This window comes from Haliotis rufescens, unplaced genomic scaffold (genome assembly GCF_023055435.1).
Source record: "Haliotis rufescens isolate VD_foot unplaced genomic scaffold, xgHalRufe1.0.p SCAF_7, whole genome shotgun sequence".
Classification (NCBI taxonomy): Eukaryota; Metazoa; Mollusca; class Gastropoda; order Lepetellida; family Haliotidae; genus Haliotis; species Haliotis rufescens.
The window spans coordinates 31180020-31203593 of NW_025964361.1; the positions used below are offsets into that span (position 1 = coordinate 31180020).

The 23574-nt window shown below is 40.5% G+C and overlaps 1 protein-coding gene across 2 annotated transcripts in view; it reads left to right on the forward strand.

Annotated features, from left to right (window-relative positions):
- The window catches only part of LOC124148155, a 34061-nt gene extending 12529 nt beyond the window's left edge, over positions 1-21532 (forward strand). The window contains exons 1-3 of one of the 2 annotated variants that reach the window (XM_046519124.2): positions 1604-1950; positions 17513-17717; positions 19218-21532. In XM_046519124.2, coding sequence (XP_046375080.1) covers positions 1947-1950; positions 17513-17717; positions 19218-19311 — 303 coding nt within the window. In that variant the 5' untranslated portion in view covers positions 1604-1946 and the 3' untranslated portion in view covers positions 19312-21532. Of the gene's footprint in view, positions 1-1603; positions 1951-17512; positions 17718-19217 lie in introns of those variants that run through there. The other variant, XM_046519123.2, reaches the window with a different exon arrangement.
- The last annotated feature ends 2042 nt before the right edge of the window (positions 21533-23574 follow it).

The following is a 23574-nucleotide window of genomic DNA, read 5'->3' on the forward strand; positions in this document are numbered from 1 at the left end:
AAATGCTTTTTTTTTCAATGAGTCATGTTGACGAGCATCTCTTCCCCAACACTACAGTGAATGGATGTTGGGATAACTCTTTGCGTGAAGTCTCTCTGACCAGTATGGGTCCACAGACATATATCAGGGAGTTGAACTGTTCTTACTGCAGACACACAAAGCAGATCTAATGTTCATGGTCCTAACATAACCTATCCGCTACCAGCATCACAGTTCACTACACAAGTCGCCGCCTCCGTGGTCTGATGGTACAGCGTCCGCCCGGAGAGCGGAAGGTCCGGGGCTCGATCCCCGGCCGCGTCATACCAAAAGACGTTAAAAGATGGTACTTGTTGTTACCCTGTCTGTCGCTCGGCATTAAGGGGCTAAAACAAGGACTGGTCGGCTCGGAGTCAGTATACTGTGTCTGAGTGGGGTATCCACGTTAAACTGCGGCATGGTATCTCAGTGAGCTAGCACTATAAATCGGCATCAGTCCGGACTAGTACACGCAAACACGTACATGCACGTCGCTATATAAGTGCAATAATCTTGGACGCGACGTTAAACCAAATTTCACCTCACCTCACCTCACTACACAAGTCCATTTGGTTACAAAGGGGCCATTGTGCTTTATCTTGGACAATAATAATGATAGTTATATCATGCAACAGGTGAACAAAGTACCAACACTAATTCATCCTCTTCATGTGACTCCTTACAGAAACCCCACCAAAGGGAACTATATCGTTCGCGGTGAACATTCAAAAAAACTTTGGTTGTTTGTTGGTTTACGCCGCCCTCATCAAATAGTCCAGTTCCATGACGGCGGTCTGTAATTATCGTGTCTGGACAAGACAATTCATCGACTGACATCATGAGCATCGTCCTACCTAATTGGAATTCGATGACATGCATCAGACAACTCAGACAGTATAATTTGTCTGAGTGGGGTATCCATGTTAGTCATTGTACAGAAATTGAATCCTACTTGAAGAGTCTAAAAAAGCTTTTGTCCTTTTGTCCTGAGCAGCTTAATTAGGCTTTGTTGATTTTTGGTATTAGAATTATGCACATATTCACATCCTCAGAAAGGTGTTAATTCTGTTCAGGAATATATATTATGTTGGCTGAAAGAAAGGTATGTATTTGTTACCAATATTAGAAAATTTTAACGACAGTCTAATTATTAGTGAGTGAGTTGAGTTTAACGCCGCATTTAACAGTATTCCAGTTGTATCACGGTGTGTCAGCTTAATGTGGGAGGAAAGCCCGAAGTGATGCAGGTCTCAGACGTTTACCACTTCGGTGAAACCAACGAGCACGGGTATGGTGCTGATAAACATAGAATCATTTCATTATTAACTGCCTTCAATAAAACTGTTTTATATCGCAGTGACCCAGATTTAAATATTTGTTCTCGGCGTGTCACTGCTTCCGGTCCACTTCCGGAAACCAAAAACAAATATGCACAGACAATGCATCCCTTACATCATTTTCAATATTTCCTCTCATCTGCAAAACTCGAGTTGTTAAGGATATGACGTAGCTGAGTAATCGACCCTTTGGCGAATAATCAACAACACCAGGATACTTTAAAGTAAAAGAAGCTATTTAGTTCGTCCATGCTAAAGCTCGAATATATATTTGTTCCCTTTAGTTTCCACATACTGTATCGATCACAAAATCGATCATTTTACATTCGGACTACGGATAACAACTCACTTCTGAAGCTGTGGCAGAATCTCTCAAGCCCTTTGTTGATTCTTGGCTCAATCGAATATTGCAATCAGCAGCAGACGACAGTTACCGGGTGCCGCGAAGCAAGCAGACGACATCTCTTTCCAGCACATACGAGTACTATACTGTATTGTTGCGTGTGTGTTGTGACGAGGTTTCAACGTTCTTCTAGAGGACTGGTTTTGTAGGATGATAGTCGAGGTGGAGGCATCGTCATAATTAATAGGATGGGTAAATATGTTTGTTTTTACGCTTGATATTACACTTTCGCTTATTTTTTCCCTATTTGAAACAACGGGTTTTGTGCCCCACAAAACTAATATAAAGCAACATAATTAATACGCAGCACAATTATACACATTCCGGGTCCGAGGTTGTTAAGCTCTACAGCAGAATGTATCCAGCTATTCTTTTCAATATTTGCAAATGAAAGTTATTATTGTGTTTCCCGCCCAAAACTAATTACTTTTTTATAATTTACTTCTCACGCAATTTCTTCTTTAGTAGGCATTTAGAAGTCGGAGTACTAAGTAAGGATAAGAATTTATGGATGAACAACTTCTTTATTACAATTAAGAGCGACGTTTCGGTGTAGGTTCTAACACCGTTATCAAGCAAGTGATATATAGAGTGGGGTTGACACGTATATATACAAGTAGGAGGCAACGTTTATACAGTAGAGTAGATATCAGGTGTAGTTAAACTGGACTGGAGAAGCCTGTTATGTACACACAAGGGTAGTGGTGACAATCATGCTACTAGATTCACCCCTTGTTTCTATCACTGACTTCACTCATGATTGTCATCACTACCCTTGTGTGTACATAACAGGCTTCTCCACTCCAGTATAACTACATCTGATGTCTACTCTACTGTATAAACGTTGCCTCCTACTTGTATATATACGTGTCAACCCCACTCTGTATGTCACTTGCTTCATAACGGTGTTATAAAACTGCAATAAAGAAGTTGTTCATCCATAAATTCTTATCCTTACCCTCACGCAATGTCACAATATCAAAAATCATCGTCCCATCGTTCAATAGCTGTAAAATTTTCGGAGTTTCAACAAGTTATAACAACACGTCCAATTCGACACAAGCAAGGATAATTTTAAAAGACTGAATTTTGAAATTTGCCTTTTAATTTTGCTACCAGATGTACGCGATAAAATTGATAAAATATCTAGTATTTATTTGTTGTTAATTACAACTATTAGGTAAATAATTTCCTTTTTATGAATTTACTGCACAGAAAATTCATTTCGGATGTTTTTGAGACGAGTATTAAAAACATATTTTGACATTGTAGATAGTCAACCCCTTGACACTGAAAATTCTTTCGTGAAAAAAATCCATATTTTATTGATAAAAATGGTCATGCTATCAATATATGATGACCAACGTTTAAGAAAGCTTGAAGTCAAGATGATAAAAAAAACAGGTCCTGGGTGACGCTGTACAAAACAACCTTAGCGCTACGACTGTCGTAAGGTATGGGAGTTACGATCACCTCAGCGCTAAGATCGCTTTGTAAAACGGCGCCCTGCCCCCCAGGGTTAAGTGGTTCCGCAGCGTTCTGCATCGCATCCACGCTGTCATGGATGGAGCGGTTTCCCGGAGAGCAGCAGGTCGGTGGTTCGATCCCCTGGCCGCTTCATACCAAAACACGTTAAAAGATAAAACAAGTACTGTCTGAGTGGAGTATCCAGCTAAACTGGGGCAGTGTTACTCAACAGGGTAGCACTATTAACGCGACGTAAAACCGCATTTCAGCACACATCAGGTCACCTCACCATTTAGCTGCATTTCAGATGTGACAACAGATTGCTACATCTTAGCGTATCAGTCGTTTATTCCTTAACATAAACTTGTACCTCGGACAAAGGAGGATTCTAGCATGGCCGAATCATTCAGGTACTGTCACATGTTGACATGAATGTAGTATCAATAGGTTAATAGCTCATGTAACTACACCAGCAGTATGTGTCATGGTTCCATTTGTATACATATCGATTTGACAAGAATAAGGAAATGTCAATATGTATGCATATAACCACTTAAACACTCAACAGGGAAATTACTTAACATATTAGGTTTAGCTTCATTATGGCATTGGGGAATACTTCTTTTACCAAGTACAGTTGAAATGATATGAGTTTGAATGATAACTATACTCGATGTCCACATTCTATTTTAAACAACAATCACATCTCATTTCTTTAAGTGGCTTTTTTAGAAGCTCTTACAACGAAGACACGGTTGACATCAAGAATAAAGCTGATTAAATCCGAAAGTCAATTTATTTAATGACTCGTGTATGCACGTCGCTACATAAGTACAACACGCCACGTTAAACCCAGTGAAATTGGGATTAGTGTCGCATTGAGGAGTATTGCTCTAAGACTTATATAGCGACGTGAAACTTCTTGCCCCTTAATGAGGTGATCATTCAGTAGCCCTGAAACATCGCCACAACCAACAAAGAAGCTGTTGTCAATAAAACGTTTCATGTCTTTATTGTGTGTATTTGGGTAGTTGTTAACTGCTAGATTCATGATACACATGATACAATTTGAGTTAGTTGCAGAAAAATGTGGATTTACGGAAACTTTCCAAATGTGACACATCAGTGACCAAAATAATGTTCGATGCAATTTCCTGTTTGACATCTACCACATGATCCCGTGTTTTCGTCAGGTGAACAATTGACTTGCCTTTGCGAGTATTTATGACGGATGCAAGCAGCGGGGCAGGATAGGCTCACCTTATCGCGAACACCTGGTGTCATAGCTATTTGACATTGATTCATAAGCATGTGGTCATGATATAGTCAGAGTTAATTTGTTGAGGTTCTCCCCAGCCTAGTCCCAATTTAAAGATGTTACAAGCTCGGTTGACTGTTCTTAAGTGTGGTATATACCAAACTATTCAGTTTGTATGACGCCTTTGTATTTAGCACACAGACAGTAGCATATGCTACCTCCACGTCTATTGGACACAAAACCTGTATTCTTTGATAAAAGACTACATCTGTACCCTCGGTGAAAGACTTTTTGAACCAGCGAGGCCTGGATTTGTGTTGACGTCTTTGTGCTGGTGTTCATACTGAGTTCTCGAGATAGAGTTACTTTTGTTGTTTGTCTTAATTGATGTGTTGATATGTCGAGTGTTATTACCTCAATAAAGGAAAGCGACAAAACCCTTTCCATAATCATTAAAAATATCTGCCAAAAGCAAAAAGAGTCGACTCCGACTATATCCTGAGCCTGTGTACATGAATCACAATAAAAAGTGATGATACCAGATGTTCGCTAAAAGTTGAGCGTGTCCTGCCCCACCAGTGACGCCGGTCACAAACACGTGCAACGGCAAGTCAAGTATTCACCTTTAAAAACACAGGAAACTATTGTACAAGTCAAATGAGGGAATTACATCGGACATCCTTGATGTCAATTATGCGTCAAATTTGGAAATGCCTTCTACATGTCTACCATAAAATTTATGGAAAGCTTTACTGAGGCATTTGGAAGTTGTATCCTTCATCAAACAACTTCTGAGCAAGAATATTTTTGGCTTGTGAAATTGAGGTGTATCGAAGGAAGACAAATAGCGTATAAAACATGCATAACACCTAGGTCGTAAACGGTCCTGTATTTCCATCACTGACAGACCGTCTAACACTATAATAACCTGAAAAAGTTGAATGATTGGTTGAAAAACGTGATTAAAACGGATTCGATGCCCGGAAATCTTGATTATTCACTGCGCATGAATACTTTTCTTGATAAGTATCTTTTTTTCTCAATCCACATCTGGAAAACTAGCCAGTGGACTTTGTGACATGGATACCACTTTCATAAAATATGTATTTAATTCTAATAAGAACAACATCAATTTTTTTCCACATTCTGCTATCAAGGCGAGTTCATTTATCAAGGAAACATGTGAACTCATCCATTGTATCATGACTCCAACGAATTCCGGGGTGACGTCATAGCATTTCAGAATGAAGCCATGTCTACCTCCCTGTTGCTGGAGAGCGAGAGAGTGCTTCAGAAAATGACTGACAACTTTTGTATTTAAGAATGTCGATAAACATTATGTGATTTTGTAGCGCCGTCGGTTCCAAATGAAATTTCAGGACATCAATAAAACCCGTAAATCTGAACACTCATATGCTTTACCTCCTAAATCTTCTGCAGAAGGAGGAAATATGACTATTTATCTATAGACCACGACGTGTTTGGCAATAACTATTGGGCACTTAAGTTTTTATGGGGACAATCCTCAGAGATAGGTTGCCTAATTTTTCTGCATCTTTCAAGAGTTTGTAATGCATACTGAGCCTGGGGCATCGATCTGTGATACATCGGTAATCACTAGCTTACTACATCCCCTACTGCTCGTTGATGTAAAATGTGGTTTCATTTCACCTCATTATTATGTACCAGTAGCGACATGCATGCACGTGTGTGTGTGTGTGTGTGTGTGTGTGTGTGTGTGTGTGTGTGTGTGTGTGTGTGTGTGTGTGTGTGTGTGTGTGTGTGTGTGTGTGTGTGTGTGTGTGTGTGAGTGGCTTCTTGTACTTGTACTAGACTGATCCTACTGATCACATTTTCACTTTGAATGCAATTGTGAAAAATAATTATAGTTTTGAAATGAGAAATTATACGTTACTTATGTATACTTTTATTAACAAATGCCTTTGGTTCAGTGAGCCACCTTAAGCTATGGGAGTGTAGCACGATGCAGGTTTAGTCGGAAGATGATAAGAGCACTTCAGGAAACTTTGCCTCAGTGAAAGCAGGTGCAAGATGTCATGATAACATTTATACAGAATATTTTGACTGTTCTAACGGAGTTAAACAAGGCTGTATATTGAGCCCTCTATTATTATTTGCTTCGTTAATATTTTGTCAAATGATGTTTCATCACATAGGAGGTACGGCGTTCACATCAAGACTTGTTTGAAATATTTTTTATTGTTTTCCAGTAACTGGTTTACAGAACCAAATTAACATTCTTGAAACGTTTGCAGACTCACACGGACTAACGGTATATTTAGATAACACGAATGTTATATGTAAACGAAGGTCTGTTATCTGAGAAATGGTTCTGTAACCTTATGATAAACTTGTTTCAACCGCCCACGCCTTCAAATATCATGGCTTTCTATTCTCATGTACATCAAATTTGAATCGGTGTGTCTCAGATCAAGATCAAACTTTAATGGATCTGTCCGCAATCTACGGAAGATTGGTTTTGATGACACTTCCGTTTTTCTTAAACTATTCGATACCTAGATTTAACCTTTTCCTTTATATAAGGGTGTAAATATATTTCAAAATATAGAACATGTGCATTTTATGGCTTGTGAGAACTTACTTAGTGTCTCCAAATGCTGTTGTGTGTGGTAAATGCGGTCGACACCTACTCTATGTATGTGCTATGTGTGCGTTCTCTAAAGTATTGGCTAAATGTGACCGTAATGGATGAAGATAGGACACCAAGATCATCATCTTATTATACGCATGTATATGGCTATACGTAAAGGCTATCATAACTATTATTATATTAATATATTATATTATATTCTAACTATATTATCTTCTATTATTGTTTGATAGGCATTTCTTAGAAGTATCTCGTTTTTTACACTTGTCTGTATGCACATTAAATGTTAACGGCCAAAAGGAGACACAAATATGGATATAATGGGTCGCCAAAAACCAGTTTGATAAACGAGCATGGTTCACAGTTCCAAATGGTTTCCATGAAAATCAAAATGCACTTGTGCCTTTTCTGATAAACGTGGATCCAACACTCTAGTATCGATACTAGCGCCATGCCAAGACTAAAGAAGACTCAGTGAAACCAGGCCTAAGGAAGACTGCCTGGTTGACCTGGTATCGTTACTACACTGGCAACTTATCGTCCAGTCTGATCAGCATGCGGCCGTCCTAAAGCCTAATAGCATGTCAGCGCCAGGGGCCAATTGGCTGTATTTCCGCTTTCTTACAAGGCTTATAACTTCGCCAACGTATCTGCTTTTTCATTTCCATGAATGTCTATGTGAGATGGGATTCAGCACAGCCCTACCTGTTTTCCTTCATTAGATTGCAATGCATTTCATATAGAATATTATTGACTGCATTTGGTCCAGAGTTTGCATTTCTGCCGCTGATCGCTTGTAGTGCACTTAAGAGTCTGATAGGATGACTGCCTTTGCTTCCGGTAGTTCCGGAGTTTGAGTGCATGATAAATTGCCTCCAATTCAGCAGTGAATATTCACTGACCGCCAGACATGCGGACCGAATCTGCTTTGGGTTTGGAACTATTCACAATGATCCTGCAACCAGCAGTGTTGTTGATACGATTCTTGGAATCCACCAGTGCATGCTTGGGCACAACCGTCCCAGGTAGTTTGAAATTTAGTGATACCTACTGATCGCAGTAGTGTTGGGTTTTTCTTTTTTTAGCGATTTCTGATGTTAAAGCAGTGTCAACTTTCAGAGTTCGAGGGAAGGTGCAATGACTTTAAAGTGACTCGCTAGTAGGTGAATGGCACAATCACAATTGTGACTTCGGATGAGTTCACGTAGTATTATCCCATATGGTTTTAGTGAGGGAATATTCCGAGCTAGAGCTTCATAGCAGGTGTTTTTATCTTGCCATATTTCCTTCACCAGAGGGTTTGCTGTTCGTCCCCAGAGCGACAATATTGCCTGCTCTCGTCTTCTTTGCACCTGTGGCTTGCATTAGGGCTTTGTATTGTATTCTGTCGAGGCAACCACAGGCTATGTTTGATCTGATCAGTGATTTGTTGAGGTCCAAGTGAGTGTCTCTAGAGGTACCTCAAGATGTGCCTGAAATTGCCCGCAATACGTTTGGGTCATTTGACTTATGTTTAACTTCCACATATTGTATATGATTATATGAAGATAGACGCTCGATTATATAGCACGTAGACACTGCTACCAAGTCTACATATCAGCCAATGAAAACATTAATTTCTGCGCCGGTAGATTCAGGCCACGCCCCCAAATAGGTTTGTTTTGAAATCAGCACTTTTACGTGGACATTTAACTACTTTCTGGGTTTTTTTCTCTCGGAAATTGACTTTATGTATCTAGGAGCATGGATATTTGTGCGTGTGTGTGTTTCAATGGAATTATCAAAGTTAATTGGCAATGGAAATATCAAAGTTAATTGGCAATGGAAACATCAAAGCTAATTGTTAATGGAAATATCAAAAATAATTGTTAATGGAAATATTAGAGCTAAGTGGTAATGGACACATCAGAGCATATTGTTAATGGAAATATTAGAGCTAATTGTTAATGGAAATATCAGAGCTAATTGTTAATGGAAATATTAGAGCTAATTGTTAATGGAAATATTAGAGCTAATTGTTAATGGAAATATCAGAGCTAATTGTTAATGTGAATATCAGAGCTAATTGTTGATGGAAATATTAGAGCTAAGTGGTAATGGACACATCAGAGCTGATTGGTAATGGAAATATCAGAGCTAATTGTTAATGGAAATATCAGAGCTAATTGTTAATGGAAATAGCAGAGCTAATTGTTAATGGAAACATCAGAGCTAATTGTTAATGGAAATATCAGAGCTTATTGTTACTGGAAATATCGATGCTAATTAATAATGGACACATCAAAGCATGGAAATAAGTTTGTTAAACGTACAATTCCTAACCCCTTTGTATAGTGATGCACTGTTTTAAATATTAATATCACTGTAACAATGAGCCTTTGTCTTCATACCGAATAAAACACTTGACTTGATTTGACTAATTGCAGAAAACGACAATCGATATATTTAAATATCTCATAAGGCTTGATAGAGGGTTTCAGTGTCATGCAAAACACTTTACCATCACCTGCAGTGTCTTACACACGCAATTCAATATTGTCACACAAACGATTTCCAATAAGAACCGGATCCCTCCCAGTACGACAGTCAGTTCCGGCAGAGACAGGCTGAATATTTTATTCATTACCCAATTCATCACAGGAAACAGAAAAATAATGAGAAAACATTGGAATAATACTCCCCTATAGTTATCCGAGTTTCTGCGTTCGACTTTGGTTTTTGTTCAATGGTTTTTGATGGCTTTTGTCCAAACTTGGTGGAATACCCCAGAGTAAAACAGCTTATTTTGTCTGAAATTCATGACAGAATTTTCTGATGGAATGCCCTTCAAATGATAATACCGTCAATTCCAGGTCCCATTTCATGTTTCAAATCGGATAATGTAATGGGCGCTTCGGGAATACAATAATAAATATCTTCTACAGACATATTTTCCTCAAACTTCAAACAATCGTAACGTTATATGAACTCTTTCTTCTGTGTTACTGAATTATATATACCTGAAATGGTTGTATAAAGATGACTTATCAATCACAAGGAACGTAATTATTAGATATACTCCTCTCTCCTCTCCATTAGTTAAATGAACTAAGGCTAAACGACTTCAACTTTTAACCATCTCTGTGTGATATATATTGCCTATATACAAGTGTTTCTATTTGAAAGTAAAGGTGTTTATTTTCAACTTGTCCGTATGGGTGTTGCTTATATTGAGGAGGATGCTGTCTCATGTAAACACTGTCATGTCACTGATTTTGAACGCCATGTAATATACAGTTTTATGCACAAAGGTGGGAAATGTTTATCGCAAAGACAGCTAATCATGATTATTTTTGTTTAGAAAGACTGTCAAATATCCAAATATGATATAATGATAAATTATGCAAACTTTCCAATGTACGTGTTTTCAACAAAAGAAAGTGTCAATTAGGTCACTCTGAGATTAACATATATATGATGTAAATGTATATTGTACAATTGGTCAATTGGCCTTTATACAAATAAATCTGTCTGTCTATCTGTTATTTTCAGCAGATATATTATTTCTGTAGCGCCTGAACTCGCGTATTGCTTCCTTCGTTGCAGAATGACCTCTTGATTTTCAAATTTGGCATAAAAACCCTCCGTAGCTTAATTGAACATCCTTCGCTATATTGTTTACGCGTCAGTTTCTTGATGCTTTAAGTTGCATTGAAGATATTGTCAACGAATGTTTTAATGATGTCCAAATTTATCATTTCAGATAAAGTACTAAAGGCAGGCAGTTGACTTTGTTTAAAATCGAAAAACATCCCCGACCCTTTTTAATATAAAAAAAGTGTCTTTTGTGATTTCCTGGTACTGCAGAACCTGCCAAGTTATATTGACTCAAATGAAAACGAAAACCTAACAGCCACGTGTTACGTCCCATTTACATGATGTATGGATGTTTACAGATGCTATAAAATGGCCTATTACACTACATCCTTGTTCTGAAACCCAGAAATGGGCTTCACATTCTACCCATGTGGGGAATCGAACCCGGACCTGGCGAGCGAACGCTTTACCGCTATGCTACCCCACCGGCTCTATCATCCCATGATGACATATGGTCAATGGGCACTCTCTGTTCCTCTGAGAGACTGTGTTCTCAACACCGAGCTATTCAGCTGCTGCTTACTGTGTTCAAATAACCGTATGGTTGTCGCAAAGCTGACATCCGTCGACTTCATCTGTAGCTGTGGTTAAATCTGCTGAATAATAGAAGGTGGAGACAGTGGAGGAAAATACTTCAAATTTTATAAAAGCGACAAAACCCTTTCCGTAGCCCTGCGAAATCTCTGTTAAAGCAGAGTCCATTGTAGGATTCCGACTGTTTCACGTGCATGGCTTTATTGTGTTAATGAATCAGCGTGGGGGCACGGGTGGCCCAGTCGTCAAAGGCGCCCCGATTTGCTGTGAAGAGTGTTGCTTCCCTTGGGCATGCCATTAACCTATGATTGTTGGTTCGAATCCCGGTTCGCCCCGATTATGTTTCTAGGTTTGTCAGCACCATACCCGTGTTTGTGGGTTTCACCGAAGTAGTAAACGTCTGAGACCTGCATCACTTCGGGCTTTCCTCCCACATTAAGCTGACACGCCGCGATGTAACTTGAATATTGTTAAAAGCGGCGATAAACCCAACTCACTCACTCACTCACTCACTCACTCACTGACACAGCGTGATAATACCAGCTGTTCCCAAAAGGTGAGCAGTACCTGTCACGAACACATGCAAAGGCAGTTGTTCACCCGAAACAAAACATTGGAACATATGGTGAAAGTCAAAATAAGGAATTGCTTCGGACATATTTGGTCAAGTTTTGAAATATCGCATGGCTGCCATAAAACGTTTTGAAAGATTAACTGATGCTGTAAACATTAAACGTGACAACTTTTGAGCCGGAGTCATATGACGGTCTTTCAAAACATTATCAACCAATCTTAATGCCTATGACAAAATCGATTTTCAAAAGAATATGATGGCAGTTTTTATGTATTGAATTAATAGTAATATATATACCTCGCCTGGCAATCTACCAGCAATAACTAAATTGAGGTATTGATATGCCCTTGTCCGGAAACGTTTCTATTTGACACATTATGTGAAATACACCTATATTAAATACCTGAAAAGATTCATGCCTAAGTGGTTTGATACTTTAATAGGAATCCTGTTTTAATGACTTCAATCAGAATTTCATCTCTCAAATTATCTCTTGAAAAACTTATATGGCACAAGGGTGGCTGAAGCTTTCTGAGCCTAAATTATAAACAGCATATGCGGTACACCCTTCACAGTTTACATGCATTAAGTACAATTCTGTCCACGATTATAGGCTGCGTTTGAACTGAATACACATACAGGCATTTTTGCCCGCATCAAATTAAATAGGTATTATCTGTTGATGAAAATAGACAAAAATGGCTACCGCGCCGTTTTGAAGTATCTCCGATGAAATGGCTAACACCAACAGCCATCCATAAGGGGTTGTGCTCCACAGTTAAGAGCTGGGCAGCGGAGTTCAAGAGGGCAAGAAAGATCCTCGACGACGACCCAAGACCAGGAATACCTGCATCTGACCCACCTTTAAGAAAATGGTAATAAATGGTAAATAAATTACTATGGATGAACTACGACTCATAGCGTCAAATAGCCAATGCAGTAGGCATCTCTCATGAGTCGAGAACATTCTCAGGAAATCACTGAGCATCACAAAGGGTTCGGCAACCTGCGTTCCAAGGCTTCTGACGCCTGATCAGAAACGTGAGAAATTATATCGTTTCGAATCAAACCTAGCTGACTTTGTTGAGCGATTTGTAACCAAGGATGAATCAGACACCAAACAGTCAATACAGTGGAAACACCTAACGTCCCCTCCTCCAAAGAAGAACGATCTGTTCCTTCAGATGAGAATGTGATTGCTTAGTTGTTTTTTTCTGGTGGACTATCTCATCATAAGTGACCAATATTATGCTAATCTGCTAAGGTAACTGCGCGAGAATATCAATGCTAAACGTCGTGGAAAACTCACTATTGGTGTGTTGCTCCACCAAGTCAGTGAACATGTGCTCAAGTATTGTCGCCGTTGCTGCGCTTATGTTAATTTGTTGTTTAACGCCGCTCTCTGCAATATTCCAGCTATATGACGGCGGTCTATAAATAATCGAGTCAGGACCAGATAATCCAGGGATTGACATCATAACCTTCATCAACCACACGATTCCGTTAGTCGCCTCTTACAACAAGCCTAGTGCTTTGAAACAGCCTCTCTATTCAACACGTTCCATCATCAGATTCCCACCTCTTCACAAGCTTGAAGAACAAACTGTCTGGCAAGCATGATTATGACGTTGTTTCTGCTGTGGTGGACGTTTTACAACACCAAGGGAAAGCATTCTACGTCAATGTGAGCCAGGCACTCCGGCATTGTTGGCAGAAGTGTGCGAACCTCGGAGGGGAGTATGTTGAAAAATAATAAGCAACCAACTATATCAGAGCAGCCCTTGCAATTAGGCTCAGAAACTTTCATCCACCCCTCGAAACGCGCAATCATGGAGACGAACGCTGGGCCCTGTGGAATATAATTATGTTTTGTTGACCAGCAACATAAGTGCATGACCTGCAGAAGACTTTAATGGATATATTTCGTTCTGGTGTTGTCGAGATGTCGACATTGGTTTGAAGTTACAAATGTCACAATTTCAAAAGCGTGTTTTTGAAAGTTTGCGTTTAAAAAAAGGACAGATCTTCCTCAAAATAGAACACGATATTCCAACATCGATACCTGATCTCGATTTGCTGTTTGACATTACACTTTTCCCTCACTGCATGACGTAGGAAATTCATATTGCCGGTAAACGCATCAAATCTTCAACGCAAAACAAAGGTCCCAGCTCTATGATTCCCTTCTGCCTTGTAAAGAGTGAGTGAGTGAGTTGGGTTTAACGCCGCTTTTAACAGTATTCCAGTTATATCACGGCGTGTCAGCTTAATGTGGGAGGAAAGCCCGAAGTGATGCAGGTCTCAGACGTTTACCACTTCGGCCTTGTAAAGATGTGGCCTTAGCATCCCTGTAACTGAGGTGCTTTCATTGTCAGAGCAGTGTCGTATGCTGATGTGAGCATCAGTACGTGTACGTGTTTGTATCCAGCAGCTGTGTGGACCGCTTTAGCTCACCAATGACGCGGAGGAGGCACATTCGTGACCGTTATGCCGAGCGCAAGGCTGGGCAACAACAAGTCAATTCTTTGAACGTCTTTTGGAATGAAACGGCCGGTGATCGAGCCACGAACCCTCCGCGCTCCGGGCAGACTCTCTATTCACAAAACCACGCAGGCGGTCCGATAAGTTAGAACTATGCCAATATCTTGGTTGAAGTGTGAAGTACCCGACACAGGGAGCTAATTCCACAAACCTATAGAGTATGACTAAATCGTTCTATATAGATCCGAGGCAGTACCATCAGCCCTCATAACGCATCTACAACACCACAACAAGTTAGAATTATGTATACATTCAAATCAACTGGTCTTTATCAAGTCCTTTGGAACCATTGACCATGTTTGTTGACTGTGATGATCGTGGTTAAAAGGTTAATTTTAGTTTAGTTTCTATTCGTTCGTCGTCGTTCGTTCGCTTCCCTGCGTGACCTTCATTGACAACGGGCTCTACCGGTAGTTCAGGACATGTTTGGTGTCACCACTCTACAGTTATGATTATTGTTTTTGTTTGTAAACTTGCAGCTAGCATATCACGCTATCTCTTTTTCGTTTTCTGTAAAACAAATACGACGATGGCTCTTCTGCACTGGCGTGTTTAGTTACACGCATGTTCATGTAAATCTTCAGGATGTCGTGCAATGACTCCCTGACAACCACACTTACCGTGATCGACAACACAGCACACGAGCTCTTCTGTCAATACCGACCTGCATTCAACCTTTTTTCAACATCATTGAGTTACACTGAAATTACAGCACATATTGACGTTAACTTCACAGCACACATTGGGTAATATCGATGTGAGAAGTCTTCGCCTCGAATGTCCTTACACTATTATCATGCAGCGAAGCACAAATATAACAGTTTTTTCCATTAACACGGTTTTCAATTCCGTATTGATTAAGGCGCTCAGATGTATTATGTACATTTTCTATGATCATTTATCCTAGGTTGAATACAGACGTTTAGTGTGATGCGGAACTGAGTGAAAGACAAAGCGAGAACTGCAATTAATTCTGGAGTTATCCTTTCACGAGAAATAATGAACTCTCTGTAAATTGCACATTGCTTCGTGGGGGTAGAGTTACAACATGATAGTTATTGTTTGGTTGGATAACATTGATTATGTAAGACCCACCATGGTGTCACAGTATTTACGTTGGTCAGTCGTTTCCCGATTGTGTTGATTCAGTTCATGGTTTGATTGTGCGTTCGTTCGTTCAATCGTTCGTTCGTTAGTTTTTTTCCTCGTTCGTTCGATCAGTCAGCTCTTTCCTTCGTTCATCCGTCGGTCGGTCGATCGTTATTGGATCGGTCAGTTATTTAGTCCTTCAGGCGGTCAGTCATTCAGATGACCATTTAACCAAGGTTGAATACTAATACAATTCAACAGAACTTGCGTGATAAATTTACTCGTACCTATGCCGAAACGTCGCATTGAAAGAATAACTGTCTTCATTAATAATACAGCTTTTAACATCACTGTGGTTGGGTCACGGAGATGAAATTGAACATGAATTCCACGTCCTATTGTTTTTGTAACAAGCATTGTAAGAAGATATAAACTGATGGCCAAAAGAATCTCTATCATAGTCCTAAAACACTCAAGTTTAGATAAAGTAAAATGTATTGAAAAGATCAATATCTCAACGAAATGAACTTTTAAAATGCCACTTGATATTGGCATAAGGACAGTGGCGCGAATTTAGTTGGGGTAGCAAAAACAAGCTTTCAACGTAATGGACAGAGGGCACACACATCTAAAATCGCTCAAGTTCAATGACATACCTGCTACAAGACACGTAAAACCTCTCCGGAGCGCAGAAAAGGTCACTCGTCTGATGACGTCACGTGGGATACGTAGCCATTCTTCTAGGAAGGCCTGTAACACTTCTTATCAGCTAGCCGGAGGATGTCGTCGTGGTCGATCCTTGACATCCCAGAGGTGTTCTATTGGGACATGGCTGTCTGGAATCGAGTACGGAGATGCAAGTACGCAAGTACAGGTCTTCATTGGGCGAAGTTACCCTGGGTCTGCCTGTTCTTGGCCTGTCTGATGTCTGCCGGTTCTGTCTGTAACGTTGCATCATGTTAGTTACAGCAACACGGGAGCAACCAAAAGTTCTGGCAATGTGGGCATGGGTGGCACCCGTCTGTTCTTAACCAGGGTCCGCTCGCGTTGTTCGGGTGTCGATCGTGGAAGTTCTGGGATGTTTATTCATCAGTGTGAGTGCCTGACATGTCGCCCGTATCATTTACATATCCTTATTGTAAAGTGTTTCGGTTGCCCATGCGGCACGTGCTTTTCACCTTTTTTTATGTTGTACAAAACAAACTGTGCCGTGCTCGTGTATCATTTTCTGCATAGAACATTGCTGTGTTGGGACGATGTATTTTGTATTGATTCAGTTGGAACTTGGTTTTTTTAAATGTTGCAATTTCATTTTTAAAATGGTAAAGTTTCCTTTAGCCGCCAGTTTTCATATCTTTCTTTCTTGAATAATGACTACAACTCTAAAATGTTTATGATTAATCTCCTGTGGTGTTTAAGAAGAATTCGCACGCCGTTCACTCGTGTCCTTTATGAATGTAACAAAATTACATCTCTTGGTGACAATTTTAAGCTCCCTTGGTGACAATTGCTGTGTAGCGCTGCGCCTCTCAGACTTGCAAGGATCCTGTAAGAATGGACTCGCCCTTATTTTTATTTTTGCTTTGTCAGTACCATGCCTGTGGTTTCACCAAAGTGTTAAATGGGTGGCATCTGCTTACATTCGGACTTTACTAGAGCTGACACGCCCTGGTACAAGTGGAACAAAGTTCAAAGGGGCATCAAATTGTTTGATTTGATTGTTGATTGTTGTTTAACACCGCACCCAGCAATATTCCAACTTTAGGACGGCGGCATGTAAATAATCGCGTGCGAGCCAGACTATCCGATGCATCGATGACTGTGATGCGATGACATGAAATCCGCCAAGTCAACGAACCAGATCACTCGATCCATTTAGTCGCCTCATACGACAAGCGTAAGGTGCTGGGGACCTATATTCCTTCCCAGAGTCCCCACTGGTTCCAAACCGAACTCACCCACCCATACTTGATACATAGTTAAACCATGTCTCTGATGACCTTCATGTCTTTACCACTTGCAGGTGTTCTATCAGAATTCTGTCCTTCCTATAACGACACCTACGGAGAAAAACAGAGCGCCTTTTACTGTCCAATCAAACTGCAACTCTTTACCGCCAACGACCACTTCTGCTGCGGTAAGAACACCTCCATGTACTGCTGCCACGACATCACGAAGAGCATTTACAGCCATACGGAGTCCAAGTCTACAGCATTTTGGAATGAATAGTAAGTAAGACTTAACAATGAAGTAAGAGGATGTTGTTTTTTACATAAGTCCTATTACATGCATACGGGTCCGGTCGGGTATACTCGTGGTTAAAGCGTTCGCTCGTCACGCCGAAAACCCGGGTTCGATTCCCGACAAGGGTACAATGTGTCAATCCCATTTCTGGTGTCCCCGCCGTCATATTGCTGGAATATTGCTAAAAGCGGCGTAAAACCATACTCACTACATGCATACCTCCTTTATACATGAAGATGTCGGGTGGGGCAGCCTATTGCTAGTGGTATAACCGTTGGTTCGATTAAGATCAGGCACCCGTGACATAGCCTGAATATCCAGTCACATACTCACTCACCCATCACATGAAGAGGATCTGGTTGCACACTTGTAAAATGCGTCGTGCAGAGTTGTGTCCCTTGTGAAATAACTGAAATTGTGTTTAAATTGTCGTAAAATTCAACTTATCACGACATGCCGCGTCCATTCTTTGCATCCCCATGCGATGCAGCTAGAATATTGCTACATTCGGTATGATCGCCTCCGTGGTCTAGTGGATAGAGAGTATGCCCGGATTGCGGAAGGTCGGTGGCTCGATCCCCGGCAGCGTCATACCACAATACGTTTAAACATGTTACTTCCTGCCTGGCGCTCGGCATTAAGGGGCTAAAACAAGAACTGCAAGGCTCGGAGTCAGTATATGTGTCTGAGTAGGTTATCCATGTTAAACTGCGGCATGGTATCAGAGTAGGCTAGCAGTACAATACAGCAGAAATCCGGAATAGAACAAACAGCCAAGCACGCATGCATGTACGTCGCTATGTGAGTGCAATCATTTGAACCCCATTTTACCTCAACCTGAGAGCTAGCATTATAAAACCCGCATTAGTGCGGACAAGAACGAACAAAATAAAAACGTTAATAAGACTTGTTGTAGCCCTGCCTGGCGCTCGGCAAAAAGGTGGTTAACAATGCCTCAACGGCTCGGAGCCAGTACACTGTGCCATCTGTTTGAGGTATCTTAAACTGCGGCATGTGGGCCGCCCCTTTACAACCAGCATCAGTCCAGACAGACGCACGCACGCACGCACGCACGCACACACACACACACACTCACACACAAACACACACATACATGGATACAGGACCCGTGAAGATCCGGGGTAGAATAGGTCTTCAGCAACCCATACTTGCCGTAAAAGGCGACTATGCTTGTCGTAAAGGGCGACTAACGGGATCGGTGGTCAGGCTCGCTGACTTGGTTATACATGTCATCGATCCCAATTGCGTGGATCAACGCACATGATGTCAATCACTGGATTGTCTGGTCCAGACTCGATTATTTTACAGACCGCCGTCATATAGCTGGAATATTGCTGAGTGCGGCGTTAAACAACAAACAAACAAACAAAACATGGATACAGCAGATACACTTGCTTGCACGTCGCTTTAAAAGGACAATAATTTTGACATTAAACATTCGTGAACATCTATCACTGTTTCAGCTGGCCCTACTTTGCTGTGATCGGGTTTGCTCTGATATCGGCACTGTTTTCGCCGTTCCTTTTCCCTCCAAAGAAGTCTGTGATCATGTCCTGACCTGATGACCTTGAACATACAATATGGCCTTATCACCCCTTCATGACCTTCAGTCGACTGATTGGATCAAGGCACCAGAGCATGCTAACGTCACTAAATCACCTGATATGAACTTCGGGTTGTGAGAGCCCACATCAACCACCGGTATTTCCGTTCATATTGCGCCTGCTGATGTGTAGAGAGATACATTGTTTGCTTCTTAAAGGTAATCTCCACAGTGGTGTTATGCTTACAGGGGGCGGTCGGGTAGCCTCGTGGTAAAAGCGGTAACTTAGCTCGTCACGCCGAAGACCCGGGTTCGATTCCCGACATGGGTACAATGTGTGAAGCCCATTTCTGGTGTCCCCCGCCGTGATATTGCTGGAATACTGCTTAAAGCGGCGTAAAACCATACTCACACAGCCATGTTCACAAAGAAATCTTAGAGCTGCGACTGTCATTAGTCATATACTTTGACATAGATAAGACAGCCGAAGCGCTGAGATAGTTTTGTGAAAATGGCTCTTACGTTTGAATTACTGTTGTGTATGTTCATGTTAGTATAGAGAGTAGATGTTTATTTCAAGATTGTAAAATGAATGGGTCAGTGTGCTGAAATATAAAACAAACGTTAAATAGGATGGGGTCCCTGAGTGCTTCATGTGAATTTATTTTCATGATAAGAAACGCTTTTCTTCAGGGTGTTATCATTTGTTGACGCCGTCAGTATGTTCAACTCTCCGTCGGGCAAAACCTCACGCTTCTGTAGATAGCAATGCCATAAAAGATAGCGTTACCGGTATATCGTTCGACTAAAGCCGTGTGATCCAAATGAAATTACACCGGGAATGTGTTTCAGAGAATTCCGTTCTTATAGAGCAGGTTTTTATTTTGTTTGTTTGTTACAATGACATGCATCAAAAAATTGAAGTCAGCGAGCCTGACCACCAGACCCCGTTAGTCGCCTCTTACGACAAGCATAGACCCTCTAGTATAGGTTGCTGGGATCTTCACGGGTCTGTGATGCAGGTATAACCAGATACAATGACTGTGACAAATCAGCCATTTACTGATTCAAACTCTTGATCCGAAAACATGAGTGTGTGTCTCGTTTAGCAACTCCTCACTACTATACTCAACATATTCTGAAATCGCATAAGTAATTTCAGTAGTTGTGATAATATTTATCGACTTGCCATGTCACATCGTGCTTACTTCTAACTGTAAACAAACTGGACTAACAACAACCTCTTTATGTTTTACAAGGTTCCATCAAGACCCTTGAAACGAAATGGAAAACAATGTCGATCAATACAATAAATAAGAAGGACTCTCCAAACAGATAACAATATTATCGCTTTTATGCCGTAAGTTTGTTTCGCACAAAGGTGCTTCTCAGAAACTTGCGACCTGATACTTCAGAGCGACACCACTTTAAAGGCCATTATTGTCGGAGACGGAGCCTTGTTTATGCAAAACATGTGAGCTGTATAGTCCCACGTCTATTTGGGTCGATTGACGGTTTTCTATAACTTGCCAATGGTGTGTGCGGGGTTTAGTAGAACATATCTCCCTGTTTGACGAGGATGGGTTCAAGTACTAGGTGACTTTGAGGTTTGTTACTTCCATTTACTACAATTGTCTCTAATTGTTTTAAATATACATTATCTTTCATCCAAGCATTTTGAAATAATATCAAGGTCTAATGAAAGTTTATATCAATGTTGCTAAAGAGGCGTTAAATTCGTGAACTTCAAATCACTGTCAAGTCATTGTGAATCATCAGGTGTTCGCAAGTTTCAAATATGACAACTCAATCAAAATAGTCATGTTATGTGTATGTTAATACTGATAGATGCATTGTATATATGTGTTATTCTCTGCAATATACCCCTGTATATATTAACGAAACTTTAATTCCAGCAACCTGTCTGAATTTGAATATCATAATTCCTGCCATATTCTGTTTCACTTTGACTATTTTATGTAGCTTGTATACAGATGTAAGTAATGCAAAGATTATTGATTTGTTTTCTGACCACGTACGGAATTAGTGTGTAGGGTGGGAGTCACGTTGGAGCACGAACCTTACATCTTCTGTGGTGTGATATTTGGTACAAACGTTTTACCATTAATATATTCCATTGTGCCTTCGAATGTAAATAATAATGCACTAACTACTATTTGTACACATTATACTTAATCCACAGTATTTTATGCAGTAAAGAGTAGAGAAAAGCTTCATACCTTGTCGGTTTGTTTATTCATTTCGAGTCGCACGCAGCAGTGTTCCTGGTGTGTGACGCCGCATTGACATTTCAAGCACCGCGCCAGGCCGCCGGGGGCATCGGTCACTAACGCTTACATCCGCATTTGCCTAGTCTGTCTTACAGACCCTGATACAAATATATATCAAATACAGCCCATGCAAGTCTATAATGTTTGGCAAGTCTAGATCACTGAAGAGAGTCACTGGGCTCCTTTTTATTATATTTTTTTTAAGAAAACTGAACAACTGTTTTTTTTATGTACGATATGTTCATTTCAGAGACTAGATTTTAGTTTAGCATTTGCCTTCAGTCTCATATAACCAGCGTTATGTTTCAGTGATGTCAGTTGTACATGTATGTCAGCATAGCCAACACGTTTCAAATATGTGATTGAAGCATTCCTCCGTGGAATATTGCCTACACTCTGGACTTGTTTATACATACACAAAGCATGTGACTACCGTAAAACGTGAATGCGTCTCCAAATTAATACGACTGCTGAGCCTTAGCCAAAAATGCGACTCAATATCAGTGCGATGCCCCCCACCCCTCCCCAGTGGAATGATGCATATTCTTACCTTAATAAATTAATTGTGTTGACTGGCATTAATGAAGTCATTTTGGAGACATAAATGCCAAGTTTCATTAAAGCGAACAATGACCACTCGCACTCTTATTTACACTACATTTACATTTTAATTTTCAGGTCGATACACATATGAACATAACATGTGGTCAGATATATGACTTCAATAAGAAATTTAAATAGTTAACAATATCAAAGTATCAATTGCATTCCAAAGTTATAATTTGACTTTAACATGTTAATTCACAAGAACGGAATTGAGGGACACGTTCTTAGATTGCCCTCTTCTTGGTATTTACTTTTACTTTATTTAAAAACAATTATTTTCACAATTTCAAAATTCAAAATGTGTACATACAACACTGTAGAAGAGGCAGAGAGAGGATGATGGAGAGAGAGGGGGTAGGGTTTAAACAAGAGTTTGAGTGAGTGAGTGAGTGAGTTGGGTTTAACGCCGCTTTTAACAGTATTCCAGTTATATCGCTGCGTGTCAGCTTAATGTGACCCACAATCATAGGTTTCTGGCGTGCCCAAGGGACGCAACTCTGCACAGCGAATCGCGGCGCCTAAGACGACTGGGCCACCCGTGCTCCCAACAAGAGTTTAAAGGAGATAAATGCATTTACATTTTGTTGAATGAACAGTTCTTTACACACACGTTTCAGTGATACATTTATATGTTTGACTACCTTAAATACAGCTTCATTTTCTGTAACAGTGAGTGAGTGAGTATGGTTTTACGCCGCTTTTAGCAATATTCCAGCAATAACATGGCGGGGGACACCACAAATGGGCTTCACATATTGTACCCATGTCGGGAATCGAACCCGGGTCTTCGGCGTGACGAGCGAACGCTTTAACCACTAGGCTACCCGACCGCCCCTTTTCTGTAAACAACTTGATCTGCACTGCAGTAGGTTTTCAACAGTTATGTCATGAACAATATATTTAGGTCTGTTGAACATATTTACACGCTAATGACTAAACTAAAAAATCATATATAGATTATATAATAAAATTACCACTTGAATCCATTTGAATCCATTTGAATTCCAGTAACACGTAACATAATGAATACCCTACCTTATACATCAAGATTAAGATGTGTTATTGTACTAAAGGCCTCCGGTCCATATACAAGACAGGCCTACAAAGGGTGAGGTGAAATTGGGTTTAACGTCGCGTCCAAGATTATTGCACTTATATAGCGACGTGCATGCACGTGTATGTGTGTGTGTGGCTGCTTGTACTAGTCCGGACTGATGCCGATTTATAGTGCTAGCTCACTGAGATACCATGCCGCAGTTTAACATGAATACCCCACTCAGACACAGTATACTGACTCCGAGCCGACCAGTCCTTGTTTAAGCCCCTTAATGCCGAGCGCCAGACAGGGTAACAACAAGTACAATCTTTTAACGTCTTTTT